At 40.9% G+C, this 23619-nt stretch overlaps 1 protein-coding gene across 1 annotated transcript in view; it reads left to right on the top strand.

Annotated features, from left to right (window-relative positions):
- Nucleotides 1–1945: 1945 nt before the first annotated feature.
- Nucleotides 1946–23619, top strand: part of PPA1 (inorganic pyrophosphatase 1) — a 30358-nt gene continuing 8684 nt past the window's right edge. Inside the window, exons 1-6 of the mRNA XM_042908540.1 lie at nucleotides 1946–2115; nucleotides 5137–5195; nucleotides 16913–16966; nucleotides 17845–17964; nucleotides 20359–20445; nucleotides 21833–21959. Of these exons, the coding sequence (XP_042764474.1) occupies nucleotides 2052–2115; nucleotides 5137–5195; nucleotides 16913–16966; nucleotides 17845–17964; nucleotides 20359–20445; nucleotides 21833–21959 (511 nt within the window). The 5' untranslated portion in view covers nucleotides 1946–2051. The remainder of the gene's footprint in view (nucleotides 2116–5136; nucleotides 5196–16912; nucleotides 16967–17844; nucleotides 17965–20358; nucleotides 20446–21832; nucleotides 21960–23619) is intronic.

The following is a 23619-nucleotide window of genomic DNA, read 5'->3' as shown; positions in this document are numbered from 1 at the left end:
ATTCCTTTAACTTCCAGCAATACGATATATTACTGACTAAATTACTGCTCTATTTTTTTTCCTGCCCTGTGCTCCACCTACAGTAGAACAGTGTGGTGTACTGTTCGAAAGGTCAATGAATCGTGCGTGAACTTCTAAAAATTAATGGGAGTCTGGATGGAGACAAGGGAGGGACACTCTTCCTAACTAATCAGAGAACTATCTTATTGGGTTTTCATTTAATACAGGGGGCATCTCATTTTATATAGTAGACATTGTTTTGAAATAAAAAGTTTAAATCAAAATGTCTTTAAAGCACATTATCTCTTTAATGCCCCAGAAAAACAAGCTCATTTAAAGAAACCCAGCTCATCACACTAGGCATTCTTTGAAATACTTATTATTATGGGGATGCCTGGGTTGCTCAGTCGGTTAAGCATCTGACTTTTGGTTTTGGCTCAGGTCATGATCACCCAGTTCACGGGTTTGAGCCCCACAACAGGCTCCTCGCCTGACAATGGGGAACTTGCTTGGGTTTCTCTCCCTCTCTCTGCCCTTCCCTTGCTCTCCCTCCCTTTCTCTCAAAAATAAACAAACTTTTAAAAAAAGAACTACTCATTATTATATAATCAAATAGTGAATGGTCAGTTCCTAATTTATAATTTGGATTTTGAAATATGCTTTTTTTTTTTTTTTTTTTTTAATATATAGGCTTGGGAAGTGATGCAATTAACTGACCACACAGGGGCCTCAATCAGGCAATCAGACTTTAGCTGTTGGGGTCTGGCCTGACTCAACAGTTGAAAAACAAGGTCCAAAGAACTTATGCCTGAGAGCAATGTGCTCAAGGGACTCTGAACTCATGCCTGGACTTTCCCAGTGCTTACATCTGAAAAGTCCCTGGGGGACCTAGGGCGGGTTGAGCAAGGAAGGGGGGCAGAGTAAATCCTTCTTCACCAGGGAGGGTAGAAATAACAAGTCATACTTCCAGAGTGCTTACAACAAGCCAGGCTCTTCCTCAGACTCTTTTTTTACGTATTAAAAAACATTTTTTTTAACTTTACTTATTTATTTTGAGACAGAGACAGCGCGAGTGGGGGAGGGGTAGAGAGGGAGAGGGAGAATCCCAAGCAGGCTCTGTGCTGCCAGCTCAGAGCCCAAAGTGGGTCTCGAACTCATGAAAATGGGGGATCATGACCTGAGCGGATGGATGCTTAACCGACTGAGCCACCCAGGTGTCCCTCTTCCTCGGACTCTTGACATGTATCAACTCAGTTAATCATTCCAACAACGCAGGAAACAGTTACTATTAACTCTCCACTTCCCAAATGAGAAACTGAGTCAGAAAGGTTAACAGCAATTTGCCTGCTCTCCTACACTAAAAAATGGTGGAGCTGGTTACTCACCTGGTAGTCATCAGGGGCTTAGTAATATGCCTCAAATTCGCTTAAAATGCACACCTTTAAGATGAAAAGCTGGGCATGTCTGATGAAGCCTGTGACTTCAGAACGCCTTTTGAGACCAGGAATTACTCTGGGACGCGGGGGTGGGTGGGGGTGGGGGGGGGTGGGGTGGGGGGGGTGGGGGGGTGGGGGGGGTGGGGGGGTGGGGGGGGGGGGTGGGGGGGGTGCGGAGGCGGTGAGAGGAAAAGGTGAGAAAGGTGAGTTCCCTGTGTGCACGATGAAGGAGAGGTCTCTCTCTAGTCCATTCCTAGCTGGTGCAAGCTGAGAACTTGGACTTTTGCCGTCCTCGGTCAGACAGAACCCTAAAGCACACGGGGCGGAGGCGGAAAGAACACTGCCAAAGCCAGGGATCGCGGCTAGCCACGTGGCCCAACTTAGGAGCCAGGGGGGCTGTCCGCGAAGGCGGGGCCGGCGGGGCGGGGCGCGGGGCCGGGCGGGCCGGGCGGAGTGCGCCTGCGCGCGGAATGGGTCGGCCGCTTAAAGCCGTTCCCCGCCCCACTCTCAAGTCCAGTCTCCCCGGTGCGCACGCGCGAAGCTTTCTCCTTGTCAGTCGGCGCCGCGTGCAGGCTGGTGGCTCTGTGGCGGCGGCTGCGGCTCGTCATCCGCACCATGAGCGGCTTCAGCAGCGAGGAGCGCGCAGCGCCTTTCACCCCCGAGTACCGAGTCTTCCTCAGTGAGTGTCGGCGGACCGCGACCCCTCCCCGCCCGCCAACCCATTCATTCCCGGGCCTCGCCTCGCCTCCTGCCCGGACGCCGTCGGCCCGCGCTCCGCCCCTTGTCCCGGGCGCCGGCCGGGTTCCTTGGGCTTCCCGGGCCCTGGGCCGGCCAGGCCCTCCCATTTCACACGTCCCGTTTGAAACGGGTAAACGGGGTGGGGGGAGGGTGACCGCGGGGACGGTCTTTCTCTTTCACACGCGCGGTGGGACCCGACCCCGGGCCCGGCTAGTTTTGCAGGTGCCCTCGGGCAGCGTCTGATGGGAAGGGAAACCACTGAGTCACTCTAGAAAAGGTGTCAGGAGGTAAACTAATCTGCGTAAGAGGATTGCTTGATTTGTAGGAACGGGGGCAGGGTGGAGGGATGACTCCCTAAGGACCTTAATTCCTGAACTGTAGCTCAGCCTGTGGGCACCAGGCAGGGTGAGAGCCAACCCCTCGTTCTGCAGAGGGGGAAACTGAGGCCCGGAGCAGGAGCCGTCAGTGGAAGACCGAACCCATCTCCAGGAGGGCCAGGTCGCGCATCTGCCCCTCCCTCCCGCGGAGGTTTCCCCTGTAGCGCGGATGCTGGGAATGAGCCTTCTTGAAACAGAAAGCTGTTTCCCTCAAGTCAAACAGGTGACGTCAGTCTGGAAAACACGAGGGAGAAAGTGCCAAGTTTTTACCCCTGGGCAGGGAATCGACATCTGAGGGGTACCTACCCCAGGTCCACACCTGGAGCTGCACTTAGAGCTCTGCACGCTGCGGGCTGATGGAGCTCCGCTTTCCCTCGCCCACCGCCTTTTGTCTTGCAGGTGGAGGAAAGAAAGCTACCTCGGGTTTTATCTTGATCTCTACCCACCCCCCCCTCCCCCCTGCCCAAGCCACTAGGAATAGATAACTGGAGAGAGCCAAGGCGTTCGAAAATGTGTCAGTAGAGGCGTTTCTGTTTTAACTGTAAAGAGCCGTTTTACTCGGAAGGAAATGGGCAGGTGCAGCAAATCTTTGCGGTGATGTGTGAAGGGCAGGCAGGAAATTGCCGGGTGGAGGGGACCAATGGGAACACGGAGAGAATGCACTAAGATCCTAGCGAAAAGTAACCTGCTGCGGGAGGAAAAGGAAAGTGAACTCAGGTTTACACGTGTAGCTAAAGATTACCATGTAAAATCCAGGAAGGATGGGACTCCCCATTTTATGTAATTTTGGACTTAAATAAGGGCAGTGTAGGATCTTTTGACTAATAATTCACTGAACTATTTTTTCTGTAGTTAGGATCTCTCTGTAGGAGGGATTTAGAGCGGTGACTCTCAAGTTTGAAGGTGGAAAGATGATTGGCTAATTGACTTCAAGCTGTATTTATTTGCACAGTTTTTACTTAGGTTACGTAATGGTAGCAAGAATTTGATGGCCGTTGTGGAAGACCATAGCCATTCCTTGACTTTGACACTGGCTAATGTAATTTTTTATCAGATGGAACTCTCTGGGACTTAAAAAATACCAATGATTAGAACTGATTATGTAATTACATAATTTTAAGGTTTTTTTAAAAAATGTTTTTTAACATGTATTTATTTTTTGAGAGACAGAGTCAGAGCACACGAGCAGGGGAGGTGCAGAGAGAGGGAGACACAGAATCGGACATAGGCTCCCGGCTCTGAGCTGAGCACAGAGCCCGTCGCGTGGCTCGAACTCACGAACTGTGAGATCATGACCTGGGCCGAAGTTGGACGCTTAACGGACTGAGCCACCCAGGTGCCCCAAGGTTTTTTAATCATAGATTTCTTAGCACCCTTCCTTAATAGGAGAAGATTTTTTACCTCTATAGTGTTATATTTGTCAGTCTCTTTAAAACTGATAGTGGATTGGACTGTGAAGTCACAGGTGACTGTGAAGGGATTGTAATGGGACTCATGAAATGGAGATATATACTGTCCTTTTTCATTTTCTGCAAAATGAATTACAGAAAGTCATTAGTTCTTTTGTTAATTGCATTTCCAGATGCATTAAGTACACATTTTAAAAAATACTTAAATTTTTGGTCACTGCTCAGTTTTTCGTATTCCACCTCGGTTTTCAAATGTGAAGGGGTATAGGTTCACCCTTAGGTTTCCTAAAGAATAGTAAGGAAGTTGTTGTTTTTTTTTTTTTTAATGTTTATTTATTTTTTTGAGAGAGAGAGCGTGAACAGGGGAGAGGCAGAGAGAGAGGGAGACACAGAATCCAAAGCAAGCTCCAGGCTCTGAGCTGTCAGCACAGAGCCCAACGTGGGGCTCGAACTCACAAACTGTGAGATCATGACCTGAGCCGAAGTTGAATCTTAACTGAGCCACCCAGGTACCCCTGTAAGAAAGTTTTGAAATTGCTTTTTGGATATGGTAGTTAAGTCTCTAGAATATAGAAATTACCTGTGAAAGGGTTATTGGAACTTGATTATCCTTAAGAAATATAATCTGTCTGTCTTCCTGGAACATTGCCTAAAACAACATGGTTTTATAACTCAACAAATTGGTCCCTTCCCTTCCCCCCAAGCCCAACTGTTTCATTAGCTATGTAAGCTGTTAAGTGATGTAAGATCAGTCCAAAACAATTTGATAGCCTTTTGTGTGCCAGGCACTGCTAGAGTCTGGGGATACAAAAGTATGTAAGACAGCCCCTGCCCTTGTTATAGAGGTTAGTATCTGTTAGACTCCTAAGGAGAGCAGAGGATTAAAAGTTAACCCAATCTTGGAGGGATCCAGAAGGTAAAGTATACAACCAGCTTTTCTCATGTGGGAATAAAAAATGTCTACTTCACTATTCTGGTGAATGGTGTTGATAATGGGAAAGGCCATGCAATTTTGGGGACGGGGTGTGTATGGGAAATTGCAGTATCTTTTTCTCAATCCTATGGTAAGCCTAAAATGACTCTAAAAAATTTAAGTGTTTTTTAAAATGTGTACTTAATGCATCTGGAAATGCAATTAGCAAAAGAACTAACGACTTTTTGTAATTCATTTTGCAGAAAATGAAAAAGGACAGTATATATCTCCATTTCATGATGTTCCAATTTATGCGGATAAGGTAAGATGTCCTGACCATTTAAACATAGTCTCTTTACTCAGATCAGTTAATTCCACATATGGATTTTCTTATACGTCTTCATAAGTGCTTAAAATGCCTCATTGTGCTGCAGATTCAAGGTACATTGACTAAGAAGTCAGTCTTAAATCCAGATTATTTGGCTAAAGAAGCAATTATAATTTGGGGAAGGAGTAGAGGAACAGATAACAAATGTTTCAAAGCTGTCCTTGGGACTAAATCTTAGTACCTCATAAGTGGTTTTATTTTATTTTATTTTATATTTGATTTTATGTTTTAATTTTAATTTAATTTTATTCATTTATTTTTAATTTTTATTTTTTCTCATAAGTGGTTTTAAAATTAACCAGGTAGGGGCGCTTAGGTGGCTCAGTTGGTTAAGTGACGTTGGCTTATGTCATGATTTCATGTTTTATGAGTTCAGCTCCATATCAGGCTCTTTGCTGTCAGTGCAGAGCCTGCTTTGGATCCTCTGTCTCCTCTCTCTCTCTGTCTCTCTCTCTCTCTCTACCCCTCCACTGCTCTCTCTCACTTTCTCAAAAAATAAATGAACATTTAAAAATAAAATAAAATACACCAGGTAGCCAGCACAAAATTTGGGTTGTGGGATATTTATTAAACAGCAAAAATAAACTATTTTATTTACAAAAATTAAACTATATTATTCAGTGATATAATTTCCTATAGGAAAATTCAGTACTTTCAGTGGACTGTTAGAGTTAAGATGCAAATAGTGTTGGGGCGCCTGGGTGAGTGACTGACTTTGGCTCAGGTCACGATGTCACACCTCGTGAGTTTGGGCCCCATGTCGGGCTCTGTGCTGACAGCTCCGAGCCTGGAGCCTGCTTCGGATTTTGTGTCTCCCTCTCTCTCTGCCCCTGACCCACTCGCATTCTGTCTTTGTCTCTCTCAAAAATAAATAACATTAAAAAACTGTATAATAAAAAAAAAAGTACAGTGTTAATAAAGGTTAAGTCTACAGACTTCTAAAAAGAGGTGTCTGTTAGTATGCACACCAGTGAGCTGAAGAAATCTAGCACAAATTGATAGGCTGACCACAAGTTGGTAAGAATCTTACTTTGCTAGGAAAAAATGTCTACAACGATATATTCCAAAGTGTTTGTGGTCCTTTGGAAGTAAGAATTGCTAGTGACCCTTTCTGATTTTTATTTTCATTTTTGTCTTTTTATATTTTCTAATCTTTTTACAATGAGCATGGATTATTTTTACAAATTGAAATAGTTATTGTTATTTTTTTTATTCAGTGCTTGTTTTAGCCTCCTTCCCAGTAGGAGAAGTTTGTACTTCTGACACAAGGAACTGACACAAGGACGGATGCCTGCTGCTTTTTTAACCCTTTAAAAATTCTTTTTGTCCAACCGGGAAGCATGATTCACAATGAACACAAATTTTTTTGAGTTCTAAACACTGCACATAGATTGTTGATTTTCCTTGGCTAAATGCCAATACATAATACATGCGAACATCGCATTCCAGTGCAAGTCTAGAATACCATTATAGATGAAATCTTCTCCGTGTATATGCTGAGTCCTACTGTTTCTCTGTACTTGACTATCAGAAAGACATAGGCAAATTCACCGAACTTGTACCAGGAAATTTGCTCCAGTTCCAGACTGACAACTTGAGCATCGGCAGAAAATCCCAACTCAAGGTGTTGCTTCCTAGGAGCTTCCTTGTGCTGGGCTCCAACAGGAGATAGTAGAGCAAATAGCCTAAGGTCAATTATGTGCCACGCTGACAGGAGGGACCTCTAATTGGCATGTGTTCTCCTGTGGGATTCTCAAAGTTGTATTTATTCAGAAACTCTAATTTGTTATGTCTGATTTCCTGGGAGTTGGCATGAGCTGCAGGATCCTTCCTTCCTCTTGAATTGGCATCATTTGGTTGACTTGATTATCAGTTTGGTGTGTAATTAGTATGCGTATCAAAGTACTTTCCAGTAATATCTCACACCATTTTGAGTAGTTAAGAGGTATAAAATGATGACTGAAAGTTTATTGATAGTCACTTGACATGTAGATGTGCTAAGGAAGAAAAATATTTTCTTGACTTAGAGCTATTTTGTGTGTGTGTGTGTGTGTTTATAAGTGTCTTAGTCCATTTGGGCTGCTGTAACAAAATACCATAGACTGGTAGCTTATCAACAGCATGCATTTTTTACTCACAGTTCAGGGAGCCTGGAGGTCTGAGATCAGGGTGCCAGCATGGTTGGGTGAGGGCCCTCTTTTGGTCATGGACTTCTAGCTATGTACTTTTGTGGCAGAAAGGGCTAAGGATCTCTCTGGAGCCTCTTTTATAAGGCACTAATGCCATTCATGAGGGTTCCACCCCTGTGTCTTAAACAGTTCCCAGAGGTCCCACCCAGTGTACAATCACTATTGAGGGTTAGGATTTCAACAAATGAATTTTGGGGGGACACAAACATGCAGACCATAGCTATAAGTAACTGATACAATATTCTATATTATATAAACTATGATTTTCTAGCCAAGGATCAGAATGTTCATAATAGTTGCGGTGCCCAGTTTTATTACTGCTTCAAGTTACCCCAAAATAGGAAACTGAGACTACATTTTGGTGCTATGTAAAACATCTTCACTCAGATTATTCTGCAACTCCTTGGAGTCTTGTATGGGACTGATTTGGGCTATAATCTTGGATCACTCAAATGAAAACTGTGCCTTTGCACCGCCCTGAGCTGGCTCAGAAACACAATCTCTTACAACAACTCTGGATTTCACTAGTGGTCCAGACGTCAGTGAACTTCAGCATTTCAGATTCCTGTCTGAGAAGCAGGAAAGAGTTCTTTTGTTTTGTTCTGTTTTTAAGGAAGTTTAGTATATACAAAATACCAAAAGGGTGTGGTACACAGAAATTATTTTGGAGTATAGCCTAAATAAAAGATCTGATTAACTCCATTGGTTACAGAAGAGTGTGCCTTTTTTTTTTTTTTTTTTTTTTTAGTTCCAATGTTATTAAGTTTATGTAAATACATTTTTAGTGTGTGGTTGTTGACTTTATCTCTAATATGGTCAGTCATTCAAAGGGAGATAATGAGGGAATGTATCTTTCACACAACTCTTACCACTCTACTGAGGAAAAATGCCCAAAGGCTTATATTCGGCTCTATGTCAGGACCTCTCAATGTGGACAGCCACTAGGTAATCAAGCCAGCCAGTTCTGGGAATCCATGTGACTCAAGCACCCTGCCTGGATTATTTCCAAATCCATTCGGTGGAAGAAGGCAAAGGCAAGGACTCACTGGATTTTGTCCTTTGCTCTGGGTCTATTTTGGGGTCAAATATAAAAATACCTGTGGCTCAGGGTGTCTTCTGACATAAAACTTTTTAGATAAGAGAAATTTTTAAAATCCAGAACATAGCATAAACGGTGTGAAATAGTGGGTGGATTAACTTTTATCTAAATCTTAAAGTGCTTGGGGCGCCTGGGTGGCTCAGTCAGTTAAGCAGCCGACTTCAGCTCAGGTCATGATCTCACGGTCCGTGAGTTCGAGCCGCGCGTTGGGCTCTGTGCTGACTGCTCAGAGCCCAGAGCCTGTTTCAGATTCTGTGTCTCCCTCTCTCTCTCTGACCCTCCCCCATTCATGCTCTGTCTCTCTCTGTCTCAAAAGTAAATAAACGTTAAAAAAAAATTAAAAAAAAAAATCTTAAAGTGCTCAAATATCATGACTTGATATTTAGATTTAGAAGTTTGGCATTGTTTTTGTTCTGTATCTTAAACGTTGATGTTAAATATTTGCTCTAACAATATAGGCTTCTATTTGTTTTCTAGGTGACTGTTGGGAGAATATGTAAATATGGAACTATTTTTTTTTCTCCTCTTCTAAAAGTTCAGCTTATAATCAAATAGGTTGATGCCTCAGAAATTTAACAATATTTTCTGCAGTTGTGTATCATTTTTTTCCAAGATTTTATTTTTATTTTTTTTATTTTATTTTTTTTTAACATTTATTTATTTTTGAGACAGAGACAGAGCATGAACGGGGGAGGGTCAGAGAGAGGGAGACACAGAATCCGAAACAGGCTCCAGGCTCCGAGCTGTCAGCACAGAGCCTGACGCGGGGCTCGAACTCATGGACCATGAGATTGGGACCTGAGCCGAAGGCGGCCATTCAACCGACTGAGCCACCCAGGCGCCCCTCCAAGATCTTATTTTTAAGCAATTCCTACACCCAACGTGAGACTCAAACTCAGAACCCCAAGATCAAGAGTCCCATGCTCCACCAACTGAGCCAGCCAAGCGCCCCCTGCACTCATGTTATCATTCTTTTTGAAGATACTATTTCGCTGTACCTGAGCCCTTTAGAAGAGATCTACTCAAGCAGATGCCTGTTTGATTACTTCCTTCCTTCCGGGGTTTGCTTTATTTCAAATTTTCGATTTCTTTTTATAAACAGTTCCTTAAATGGAAGTTTTTAAAATGTCACTGAATTAATTAAACACTGGTTTCTTCCCTAGCTTTGTACGTATATAGAATGGGTTTTCTGGATTTTTGTTTTGTTTATCTTTGGTTTCATGTTTTCTAAACCAAAGTTAGAACCGGGAACAGATGGGAACTGATGACTGTTAAGCTTAATCAGCATGTCATAACTAAAAATAAACTCCTACTTTTTCCCTCTCCAGTGAGCATTCAGGTGACTAAATTTTGATAACAGATATTCTAACCATAATATCTGTGGTCTGTCAACTTCGTTGAAAAGGTAAAGTTGGGATGATTAAATATGCATATAACATACCACAATGCCTGGCTTTATAGGAAAGTCTCAGTAAACAGTAACCAACCAAATAGGATGATGATGTTGAGCACAATGACTGATTGTTTCTTTAGCCCTTCAGAGCTCTATTTTATAGGGTAAAAAAAAAAATCACTGAATTAAGAGTAAGGAATCTTGACTTTAGTCTTGGTTTTACCACTAACTGGCTTAATGCTATTGAGCAAATTCCTTCCTCTCTGAGCCATGTTCATCTTGGTGGGTGTTTTAGATTACATTCTATGTTGACGTCCCATGATTCTGTGTATAGAGCTTATTGATGAACCCTCATTACAGATCATTATTTTTAAAAAGGCCCAAAATTATTGTTGATATTTATTGAATGATTCCTGTAACCTTAGGCACTATGCTAAAGCCCTTCTGTGGATTGTATCATTTGGCCATCACGTCATTCTCTAAGCTAGGTTCTTTCATTAGCCCCATTGTCCAGGATCAGCCACTAGAGCTTATAAGCAGTAGTGTCATGCTTGAAACCCGGCATTTTGGGTCAGAACTTGGCGGTTTTAACCACTGTGTTCCACTTCCTTGAGTGATTATGGATATGTAGGAGAGGTGCATTTTACTTTGTACTTTTTATATGTTCCAAATTTTCTACAGTAGATATCTCTTTAATAATGCAGACAAAAAGGCTTGCTTAATTTTTTTTTTTTTTTTTTTTTTTTTTTTTTTTGCTCAGCGTTCAAAGGAAATGAGTAAGAGCTTTTTTTTTCTTTGGAAAGGCTCAGAAGTCTTCTAGTCCAGGCATTCTTGGTGGCCCCGAGGCCCTCAAATGGCCACGGACAGGTTTCTGAGGTTCTGTGAACTCTGTGATACTACGATTTGGTGTAAATGTGCATTTTTCCTGGGAAAGGTTCTATGTTCAAAATTCTTCGTCATCATGGGGGTGCCTGGGTGGCTCAGTCGGTTAAGCATCTGACTTCAACTCCGGTCATGATCTCACAGCTTGTGAGTCTAAGCTCCACATCAGGCTCTGTGCCGACAGCTCAGAGCCTACAGCCTGCTTGGGATTCTGTGTCTCCCTCTCTCTGCCCCTCCCCTGCTCATGCGCTCTCTCTCTCTCTCTCTCTCTCTCTCTCTCGTTCTTTCAAAAATAAACATTAAAAATTTTTTTTTTTAAAAAAGAGTAGAACTTAAGTATTGCCACACACACAAAGTAAATATGTGAGGTGATGAAGAGGTTAATTTCCTTGATGAGGGGGATCATTTCACAATGTACACATATACCAAAACCTCACATTGTACATCCTGAATACATGATTATTTGTCAATCATACCTCAATAAAGCTGAAGAAATTAAGTTTTTTAAAAAGAAAAAGTAAATGGGTTCCTGAATTATTTCATTGACAAGTGATAAAAGTGAGATCATGACCTGAGCCACAGTCGGACACTTAACTGACTGAGCCACCCAGGCACCCCTAAGATCTACTCTTTAAGCAAATTTCATTGAATCATTTTTAGTGTTTTTGAGGAACCGCCATGCTGTTTTCCATAATGGCTGCACTAATTTACGTTCCCACCAACAGTGCACAAGGAGGAATCCATTTGCATTTAATAGTTTAGAGTATATCCTGTAATAAAAAACTGACACTGAAGCCCAAACCTAAAACTAAGGATTAAGAGCCACTGTCACTTGGTGAGCACTTAATAAGGTATAATAACCTCAGACAGGATTAAATCTAGTACATCTTTTCAAAAGTACCTGTTTGCAGGTGGAACATTTCCTTATTAATTATGTGAGCTTTTCTGATAGGGATTTTATACTACAAAACTGTTCTAGAAGTTAAAAAAAAAAAAAACTGCCCTTGTTTTTTATTAGCTTCTTGCTTGTTGAGTAATCTCGAGATGAATTTAGAAGAAAGTCCTCTCTACCACCACCGTTTTTCTGCAAATTTTACTGCAAAACAGAAAATAAAAGGAAGGACGATGGAATCAGAGAGTGATTTTTGTATTTCTTCCCAAGTCTGGCATTTACTTGGTTCCTGAAGTTATCTGGAGGGATACATGGTGGCTCAACTTGAAAATGTTGATTTAAAAGCCACTTATGTAAGTTTGCAATATAGCATGTCATATTCACTAGGCTTTGGATCCAGTGTTGGAAACTGATCATAAGTCTTAAGGTGTTCATAGGTCTCCCAATAAAGACGCATTTAACTTTACTACTAAGATTCAGTGATGGGACATAATTAAATGCTCCCTATATACACATACTTAACTACACTAGTTATAATAGCCTACCAAATAGCCATGGCCTGTTCATTAGTAAACAACTTTTAGACTACTAATTTGATCCATAAGAAAACTAACCGGTTTGGAAATGAAACCCCTGATCACCATACTACTGAAATATTCCTGTTTAATCAGTGAAAGTAAAAGACTAATCAAGATATAGGTTGCATGTCTCCTACCCCTAAAATATTTTTATTTACACTTTTTGATTTAATGGAATGATATAATTAGTTTAGGCTTAAGTTTCCAATCTCCTTAGAATTTGAACACCTTTAACACTGGCATTCTTATGAAATGATTATAAAGCTGGGAAGAGTGATTGTTAGGTCTCTGCCTTTCGGAAGTCAGAGCTAAAGCTCTAGTTTGCCATTCTTCTGCCTCCTACAGGCTTATCCAAATCATCCCACTAGGGATACTAACCCCTTTCTTCCTCTGAAACTATAAATAGGGAGCTGAGAGCTTGATGCCAGAGCGGGGATTTAGAATCAAAGCAGACTAGAAGTGGAGAAGAGATTCTCCTCTCAATCCAGGATTGAGCTAAGTAATAGTTGAAACGAGTTAGGATTAGAGAAAGAAGGCATGAATTTGTAACTGGGTAGTACTAAATGCCCTAAAGTCTTGTCTCAGTATTTTAAATGCATAAATGTTGGAAATACAAGAATGCATAATTTTTTCCAATTGTTAATTGTAAAATCCACGTAACATAAGACTGACTGTTCTAACCATCGTTAAGTGTACACTTCAGGGGTATTGATACATTCACATTGTTGTGCAACCCTTGCCACCCTTCATCTCCAGAACTCGCTTCATCTTTTTTTTTTTTTTAATTTTTTTTTTTAACGTTTATTTACTTTTGAGACAGAGACAGAGCATGAATGGGGGAGGGTCAGAGAGAGAGGGAGACACAGAATCTGAAACAGGCTCCAGGCTCCGAGCTGTCAGCACAGAGCCCGACGCGGGGCCTGAACTCACGAACCGCAAGATCATGACCTGAGCCGAAGTCGGACGCTTCACCGACTGAGCCACCCAGGCGCCCCAGAACTCGCTTCATCTTTCAAAACTGAAACTTCATGTCCATTAAACATGAACTCCCCGTTCCCCCCTCCCAACCCCCTTGCGGCTACCCTTCTACTTTCTGTTTCTGTATGAATTTGACTTCTTTAGATACCTCATGTAAGTGGAATCACACGGTATTTGTCCTTTTGTGACTGGCTTATTTCACTTATGGCCTCAAGTTGTGTCCACACATGTTACAGCATGTGTCAGAATTTCCTTCCTTTTTTGGGGGGTTGCTTCTATGGTTTAGATATTGTGAATAATGCTGCTATGAACATGGGTGTACAAATACCTCTTCAAGACCTTGCTTTCAGTTCTTTGGGTATATACCCAGAAGTGGACTTGCTGGGTCATATGGTAACTCTATTTTTGGTGGAACCGCGGTTTTCCACAGTGGCTATACCATTTTACGTTCCTACCAGCAGTGCACAGGAGTTCCAATTAGAATGCATAATTGAACAGTAAAAGTGCTTCCAGCAGTGGAATTGGTTGGATTTCTTATATTGCCCTGAAAATGTTAAGGATCACTGTTCACCTGAACAACTCCCTGAATTGTAGCAGCCTCTAGGAGAAACGAGCTACTCCTCAGTAGTAGTTCCTGTTCAAGAATGAACCCCCTCCTTTTTATATCAACATACTTAATACCTTCTGTTGTGATCATTGATGGGGTACGTAATGACTAAAAGCTCCTATAAGTTCATTGCTTTAAAAAAAGGCACAGTACTCACTAGGGCATCTACATACACTTAAAAGTGTGCTAAGCATTCATTTTACAGGTAAGTTCCCTCCCCCAGGTTTATGAACCCCACCCTCCCCACCCACACACACCCCCCACACCGCACCCCAGCCCCACTGTAGCCTGAGGGCTCCATGCAGAGGCCTGGATTTGGAAATCTAACTTTGAGGGAGTTCAAAGAGCTTTTATGGGGCACCTGAGTGGCTCAGTTGGTTAAGTGTCCGACTTCAGCTCAGGTCATGATCTCGAGGTCTGTGAGTTTGAGCCCTGCGTCGGGCTCTGTGCTGCCAGCTCAGAGCCTGGAGCCTCCTGCGGGTTCTGTGTCTCCCTCTCTCTCTGCCCCTGCCCAGCTTATGTTCTGTCTCTCTTTCTCAAAGATAAATATTAAAAAATAAAAGAGCTTTTATTCTGTTCACTGCTAGTCTTCAGTGCCTAGGAAAGTAACACCCAACAGTGGCACCCAGTAATTAATTAATTATTGAGAGAACATGAATGATTTGGCTCTGAGGCTTTTTGCAGGATCCTCCCTGCTGTTTTTTGGCCTAGCTAATTCCTAAAAAGCACCAAACTGGGGCACCTGGGTGGCTCAGTCAGTTGAGCTTCCAACTTCAGCTCAGGTCATGATCTCACAATTCATGGGTTCAAGGCCCATGTCGGGCTCTGTACTGACAGCTCAGAGCTTGGAACCTGCTTCAAATTCTGTGTCTCCCTCTCTCTCTGCCCCTTTCCTGTTCACACTCTGTCTCTCTCTGTCTCAAAAATAAACATTAAACAACAACAACAACAAAAAATTAAAGAATAAAAAAATAAAAAGCACCAAACCTTCGGGCTTTTGGAATTCCTCTGTGCAGTGGAGTTGTCTTAACTATTTTCAGAAAGATGTTTTCTTTCCTTTAATGTTCTTTCTTTACTTGCTTTCCATTATAGTTACGTAGGTTTGTAATATTAGGTAGTGGTTTTTGAGGATCTATATGCATTTATCACTTATTCCATTAAAATGTTCAATATAGTTACCAGATTTCAAATTTGTACATTTTGGCCCTATTTGCTACCTTTTTTCTTGAGGTAATTTATTCATTTGGTAATGCTTTTTTTTTTAATTTACTGATCTCTTTGTTTTTACTTCTCAGTTACTCTTTCATGTGGTAACAGCTCCATCTTGTGAACATTTAGGGTGTTGCTGCTGAAAACTTAAAGTCCAGACTTGCTTGTAGACACATAGATCTTTCATTTTAATACTTGAGGTGTGGTACGAGATAGATGCAGTTATTGAAAAGAAATCACATTTCTTTGATTAAATCTTGAAATTGAATCAAAGATTGGGTCTTCCCATGAACAATGTGTTACTTTTTCTAAACCACACAATTATCACTTAACATGGATAGAGCACTTAACTCAGTCCTGGATTTTAAGATCTCTGTTTTTTGTGGATTTTATGTTATATCAAGTAGGTGTTAAGAGGCTTGAAGCAGAAACACATGAAATCTTCTTGTCTCCCTCAGTTTGACCAAGAACTTAAATAAAGGGCAGAAGTTTGAGACTGTAAGCTCTAGCTTTTCTGCTTGGTTAAAAGTAACAGCACAGTAATCATTGGCTCAAAACCTTTGACTTATGCTTTTGTAGCTTATCAGTCTCTGTTTTTTGTTTTTTGTTTTGTTTTTTGGTGCAAAGTAGCAGAAAAATAACTCTAAAACGTGTAACTAAGTGACTTATACTGAAAAAAAAATGTTTTTTTTGAGAGAGAGAGAGAGAGTGAGCATGGGTTGGGGAGAGGGGCAGAGGGAGAGAGAGAATCTTAAACAGGCTCCATACTCAGTGCAGAGCCCGACATGGGGCTCAAACCCATGACCCTGGGATTATGACCTGAATCAAAATCAAGAGTTGGACGGTCAACCGACTGAACCACCCAGGTACCCCATAAGTGACTTTCATTTCAAATCCACTTTAAAAAATACACATTTTATAAAAGAATAATTGCAAATTTGGCCTCATGTATACCTTTTGCAAGGCTATAAACTGAAAAACTGACCATTTAAAGTTTTATTTATTGGGGTGCCTGGGTGGCTCAGGAGGTTAAGCGTCCGACTTCGGCTCAGGTCACGATCTCACAGTTTGTGGGTTCGAGCCCGGCATCAGGTTCTGTGCTGACAGCTCAGAGCCTGGAGCCTGTTTCAGATTCTGTGTCTCCCTCTCTATCTTCCCCTCCTCTGTCAAACTAACGTATGACAATGTAAGTAAACTGACTTAGGGTTTGTCTTCCAAACTGCCACTGAAAGAGGAGTTCTGAAAACATCTTGAGCAATTGCAGTGTCACTGGAGGAAGCGAACGGGCTTTGGAGATGATCTCTTTGAAGATGGTCTTCCTCGGAGATAGAAGTTCTGTTATGTTTAAAAATTATTTCCTTTCTTTATAGTAACATTCTCCCCACCCACCCCCCCCGACATTTTATTATGAAAAATTTATTATGTTTACTTAAACACACAAAAATTTGAAAGAATTACAGATTGGACAAGAATACACCCACCACCTTAATTCTACAGTTACTTTGCATATTTGGTCTGATTTTTTTTTTAAGTTTATGTATTTATTTTGAGAGAAAGTGCCTTCAATATCACGAACCATGAGATCATGACCTGAGCCAAAACTGTCCAAAATCAAGAGTCCGAAATCAAGAGTCGGATGTTTAACTGACTAGGCCCCTGAGGTGCCCCGGGTCTGATTTTTTGGCTGACTTGTGTTGAAAGCCTATTGACTTCAAAGATCCAATACAATGAACAGTTTAACTTTGGCCGGACCAGTGAAACGCTCACTGGGGTGAGAGAACAAATTAGCTCCTGTGACCATTTCACCTTCTATGTGTTTTTCAGGACGTGTTCCACATGGTAGTTGAAGTACCGCGCTGGTCGAATGCAAAAATGGAGGTATGTTTCTCCTTACACTGATGATCAGACTTAGGATATTAATTTTGATCTAAGCACACTGATTTGCATTTGCTTGAGGGTTCAACCGCTGAAGCCTAAGGTTTTCTTCTTGCTGGTCCCAATCTCTTCTCCGGTTAGGTTGCATCGCCCACTGCCTGCCAGTCTTCCCCCTGGGCTCTGAAGCGGCAGACTGTCCTCCCCACACCTTTGCTTCTGGCTTCTGAAAGCCTAGAATTACCTGTTTCTCCTGTGTTCTCCCCTTTAAATCCATCAACGACTCCTCCAGACTCCTCCATGGAGTCACCGGGCTTTCTTTAGTTACCCCAGCCACCTGTGATTGTATTGGAATTTCTGTTGCGTTAATTTCTTTCTGATGACTCCTAGTAGATTCGGCTTTTTGTTGTGGATATTTGTTACATTTCTTATATCACCTAATTAAGCTTTTTGACAGTAGCCATATTTTGCATGTAATATACACTCAAATATTTGAATAATTTAAAATGTTTTAAGGAAAGCCTAAGTTGGATAATATCTATTTTGCCCTTTTAATACAAATCTTAAAACATGTCTCAAATGTTAGGATTTTTATTCCAGGTAATTTTAGTTTTTGCTTTCTTGAATAAGTAAATTTTGGGGTTTTTTTTTTTTTTTTAGTGTTTTTTTACCCTTCTTGATAGTTCCTGTGTACCTCAAATAAGTTTTCCAATTTAAGGCTGATTATGGAAAAACTTTTATATCAAATTGTAAAAATGTTAGAGGCAAAATACTTCATTAAAGTGGAATTACAGGATATGCATTCCATAATTCATTTCCTCAAATCGTTATTTGAATAGTATTTTATATCCAAATATACAATAATTCAAAATTTTTTATTTCAGATAGCTACAAAGGACCCTTTAAACCCAATTAAACAAGATGTGAAAAAAGGAAAACTCCGTTACGTTGCAAATCTGTTCCCTTATAAAGGATATATCTGGAATTACGGTGCTATCCCTCAGGTATGTATCTGTGCAGTGGCTAAAAATGTACTTTTTAGCTTACAAAAAATTAACCTATAGCTGTTAGTGGAAAAGATTTAAACACCTGCAGAAAGTTTATGCCATAGTAGATTTTACCAACATAAGAGTAATTATTATTTTTAATTTTTAAAAAATTTTTAAATGTTTTTATTTATTTTTGAGACAGAGAGAGACAGAGCATGAGCAGGGGAGGGGCAGAGAGAAAGGGAGACACAGAATCCGAAGCAGGCCCCAGGCTCAGAGCTGTCAGCACAGAGCCCAACGTGGGGCTCGAACTCACGGAGTGTGAGATCATGACCTGAGCTGAAGTCGGACGCCCAACCGACTGAGCCACCCAGGCGCCCCAAGAGTAATTATTTTAATACTTCCTTGAATAAACTCATTTTCAAAATAAACTGAAGATAAATGTTTCATGATATTTAAATTCACATTTGAAAGTTCTTTTCTGAAATATTTATCTTTCTATATGGACTGGTTGTAAACCATATGCTTTGTTTCTTTATGGAATGAGTGGCAAAGAGGGACCGTGTAGGCTAGTGGTTGAAAGCATGGATTTTTGGCACCACATCCCATGTCCACCACTTGCTGGCTCACCTAACTTGCCTCTCTTTCCTCCTCCCTGAGGCCAATCTCTCTGAGATTATGAGCACTTAGCTCATATGGCTATTGTGAGGAGCCTGGCACAAGTAAGCTTTCATGTTGAGAGTCCTGATTTCTTCTTCTTAATGCCAGTCTTTTTGTGGTAAAGTAATAATGGGGTTCTGTTTTCCTAAACAGACAACACCTTTGAGGAGGGAGGATGTCTGTATTATATACCAATTTATCCCAGCACAATGCCAGTGTGTATAGTAGGCTCTTATTTAATATTTAAATGAAGAATCACTAGAATCATGTCTATTATGAGTAAATGATGGATATTTAATTCCAGTTTGGCTAGGCTAATGCCTGTGGTGCTTAGGATTTTTACATGAAATACTCAATTTACTTTTTCCTGTTGATAAATGGTTTGTTTTTATTAACCATTAAGTCTATTAAGTCGAGTCTACTGTGAAACAATCTGTAAGTTACCAAAACATAGATCAAACTCAGCTGGTAATCACAAAGTCATTTGTCTGCCTTAATTATAGCACTTCACCTTGTATTCCAGTTCGTTTAGTAGTTAGCCTCAAAATATTGTCCATCTGGGAAAACACTGCTGAAATACTTATTCTTCTGGAGGTTGGATTTGGCTTTGTTGGATCTGGTCTTTGTTTACCCCCCTTTACTTTTATCTTTTTGCCTTTATTCCAGCTGAATAGCCAAGAAATATGTTCTAGATTGAGGGAGAAAATAACTAGAACAATAAGTACGTTGTAAACATCCAAGCAAGCACAAGCCATCTGTAAGATCTCTGCAGAGATTCAGGAAATAAAGCTAGCGATTGAAAGCTCCAGAAGATCCTGATTAAGCTTTTCAGTCTTGGCTCCTGGTCGGTGATGACACTTACCATCAGAACATCTCATTTCCCTTTTAGCATTACTGTCTACCTACCTCTGTTTTGGAAATTTATTTTAAAGAAAATCTAGTTCATAGAAGATAGTGAGCACAAAAAGTTCATCAAAGCACTTTTCTTTTAATGTATTTTTCAAGTAAATATTTGGGTCTGTATTTGTGTTGCATGTTGTCTCAACTATTAGGTGGTTGGGTTTTGTTTGTTTCAAATAGGATTATTGTTGAGGCACCTGGCTGGCTCAGTAAGTAGAGCATGCGACTGTTGATCTTGGGGTTGTAAGTTCAAGCCCCGCATTAAGTGTAGAGATCACTAAAAATAAAATAAATAAATAAACTTTTAAAAAAAGTATCATCTGTTTTAAAGCTTAAATTTAGGGGTGCCTGGGTGGCTCAGTCGGTTAAGTGTCCGACTCTTGAGGTTTGTGAGTTCGAGCCCTGCATCGGGCTCTGCACTGACAATCTGGAGCCTGACTTGGGATTCTCCCCCTCTCTTTGTCCCTCCCCCACTTGCTCTCTATATCTCTCTCAAAATAAATTTAAAAAACACTTAAACTTAAAAAAACAGAAAACAAAAATAAGAAATCTTAAATTCAGTTTAGCGTATTTAGCATAGAATATTTAGTTGAGTGTATGTAGCATAGGGTCCTAGCATTTAATTAAAATTACTGTGTGTAGTGAAGATTCTTAGATGTAAATCAAAAATTTCTTAAAAATGAGAAAAAAAATAGCTGAAGATTCATATTTTTGTAGAAAGACTCATGGGCTGTTATCTTTTAATGCAAACATGATCCACTTTGTCAGTAGCTTGTATAGAAATGATATACTCTCAGACTTAATTTTTTTTTAATTTTTCATTAATTAATTAATTAATTTAATTTTTAGACTTGGGAAGACCCAGGACACAATGACAAACACACTGGCTGTTGTGGTGACAATGACCCAATCGATGTGTGTGAAATTGGAAGCAAGGTAAGGGAATCTGAAATGTTTTTCTGTAGTGTCACGATGATAGTAATGAAGTATACACAGCTCATACTTTAAAAAATATCGTGAATAAAATATATGCATATTAGTGAAATAATGATGTCTCTTTGATAAGTTAAAACTTCTAGTTCTGCTAAGCATTTGTATACTATAATGTGTGCATTTAAACTTAGTCTTGGGGCGCCTGGGTGGCTCAGTCGGTTAAGCGTCCGACTTCAGCTCAGGTCACGATCTCGCGGTCCGCGAGTTCGAGCCCTGCGTCGGGCTCTGGGCTGATGGCTCAGAGCCCGGAGCCTGCTTCCGATTCTGCGTCTCCCTCTCCCTCTGCCCCTCCCCCGTTCATGCTGTATCTCTCTCTGTCTCAAAAATAAATAAACGTTAAAAAAAAAAATGTTAAATAAAAAAAAAATAAACTTAGTCTAAAAAAATGTATGTATACACGCATGCAGAAGAAGCAGTTGTGTTCTGCATTTGCTTTGGCAGGCAGATGACTAGTCAACAGGTAGAGTACCAGGAGGCAGATTTCATCTCGATACAAGGCAAACCTTGCCGACTTACTCGGAACAGTCAGTGAACCGACCCATGTCAGCTAACCTCAGGAGCTGGAGATCTGTGGTCAGAATTTCTTTATCAAGTAGGGCAACTCTAACATCACGACTGTAGTTATCATTTCCTTACGATACTGCTCAGGCTGAGGGAAATAGTTAACAACCGAAAAGAAAGTTGGCATTCAGTTTTTTAAATCATTAAGTTAAATCATATTGTTTGACTTGCCTAATTCAGTTGTTTGAATAAAATAAAAAGTAAAGAAAGCACATTTAGGGGCGCCTGGGTGGCTTGGTCGGTTGAGTGTCCGACTTCGGCTCAGGTCATGATCTCACAGTCTGTGAGTTCGAGCCCCGTGTCGGGCTCTGTGCTGACAGCTCAGAGCCTGGAGCCTGCTTCAGATTCTGTGTCTCCCTCTCTCTGTGACCCTCCCCCATTCATGCTCTGTCTCTCTCTGTCTCAAAAAAAAAAAAAAAAAAAAAAACGTTTAAAAAAAAATTTAAAAAAAAAAAAGCACATTTAAATATGTGTTTGAAACATATTATGGAGGATTTATTTTTTGGCCCAATCAATGACACCTCAAAAAATATGAATTATCCTCAACTACGTTACTGATTTTCTTAGGGCCTCCAAGGGTACTTATTTTCAGTTTTGATAAGACAGGGATCTGCTTGTTTAGCTTTTTAAAAATTGCCTAAAGAAACCATTTTATGGTAAGTTTGCAGAAACTTGGCATCTTCCTTATTTCCTGTTATCTACCAAGTAAAACTTTTCTTCCAAAGTTTCATTCTGTGGTATTGTCCTAACTGTGGTTATTGACTCTTAGGTATGTGCAAGAGGTGAAATAATTAGTGTGAAAGTTCTGGGCATACTGGCTATGATCGATGAAGGGGAAACCGACTGGAAAGTCATTGCCATTAATGTGGATGATCCTGATGCAGCCAATTACAATGGTAAGGAAATCTGAAGATCTAAAGTCTTTACATCTAAATCTTACTCCCCACCAAATTTAACCTATAGAGACAGAATTACCTTCAGTAAGCACTAAGGAATAAGCCCACGCCTTCAAACTGTTAAAGAATGGAGAAGCAAAACATTTGACAAAGCACTGTTATTCCGCACAGTGAACTTCTTAGTAATTAACTTAGTAATTGAGTAAATTTTCTCCTTCATTCCAGGAAAGGAAAAATCTGGTAGTTTGTGTTTACTCTTTTCTCTTTTCCTTCCATGCATACTAGCATTCTCTTGCTTTATTTATTAAAAAATTTTTTTGAGTGAGATATGATCTGCATGCTATAAAATTCATCATTTTAAAGTGTACAATTCTACGATTTTTAATATATTCACTCTGTTGTGCAACTGTCTCCATTGTCTAATTCCAGAACGTGTTCCCTACTCTAACAGTAAGTTCTGTATCCATTAGCAGCCACTCCCTGTTCCCATTTCCCCCAGTCCCTGGCAATCACTAATGTATTGTTTGTCTTAATGGACTGGCCTGTTTTGAACATTTCACACAAATGGGATTGTATGTTAATGTGTCTGTCTAGCTTCTTTGACGTAGCATAATGTTTTCAGGGCTCATCTGCAGTGTAACATGTATCAGTACTTCATTACCCACCCCCCCTTTTTTTTTTGGTGGTAAAATTCACTTAACACAAAATTACCATTTTAACAATTTTAAAGTGTACAATTTGGTGGCATTTAATACATTCACAAAGTCACACGACATCACCACAGTCTAGTTCCAGGACATTTCATCACTCCAGATGAAAACTCTATGTCTAAGCAGTCACTCCCTATCCCCTGCTCTTCCCAGGCCCTGGCAATCCCTAATCTGCTGTCACCATAGATTTCCCGATTCTGGATATTTCTTGTACGTGGAATCCTAAAACATGTATGTGGCCTTTTGCCCTGCAGTAGAGGCTCTTGGAGTACTGAAAACTTTCTCTGGGCGGTTGGCCCCATGCTGCAAATAGCATGCAGCTTTCCCTCCAAGTCAGCCTAAGATAGTGTCTGTCTGTCATCTGTTATAATCTGAAGAGTTTATTGGCATTGCTAGTGCCATTCTTCACTCTGCTATTCAGAGTGTGCTATTCTTGTGTGCTATTCAGGTGTGCTATTCTTGACTAGCCACACCTCTGGGAGAGATACGCACAGAGCCATGGAAGAGGACTACTTACCACTAAAGCAGTCACTTCAGACACACTGATCCTCTTGGTCGTTGTGGAGCCCCGATAGCCAGATCGCCCTGCTAGTTTGTGGCAACCCACGAAAGTAAGCCTGGGGTTCCATGCTTGCTACAACACCAGGACTGCCGGGCTGGTTAGGAAAGCCAAACCCAAGAGGGAACAGCACAGAATTGGTGCTGTCTTTGGTAGGCTCTTGATGTGGCATCAGGAGGCAGTTCTGGTAGCTCTGGAGACCACTCCTGGGTCTCTGTATGCAGCTTTGCAAGGTGAGGAACAAAAGTTGACTGGATTCTTTTTTGCCGACCTTTTCTTTTCTGGATCTGGTGTTCAGGATTCTCCAGTCCGGATCCAGCATACCTTTCAATGTCTGGTTCGCACTCAGAGAGTTAATCAGCTCTGACAGTTTTCCTCACTGTGGTATAAT

This window comes from Panthera leo, chromosome D2 (assembly GCF_018350215.1).
Source record: "Panthera leo isolate Ple1 chromosome D2, P.leo_Ple1_pat1.1, whole genome shotgun sequence".
Lineage (NCBI taxonomy): Eukaryota > Metazoa > Chordata > Mammalia > Carnivora > Felidae > Panthera > Panthera leo.
This window is presented reverse-complemented; position numbering and strand designations above follow the sequence as displayed.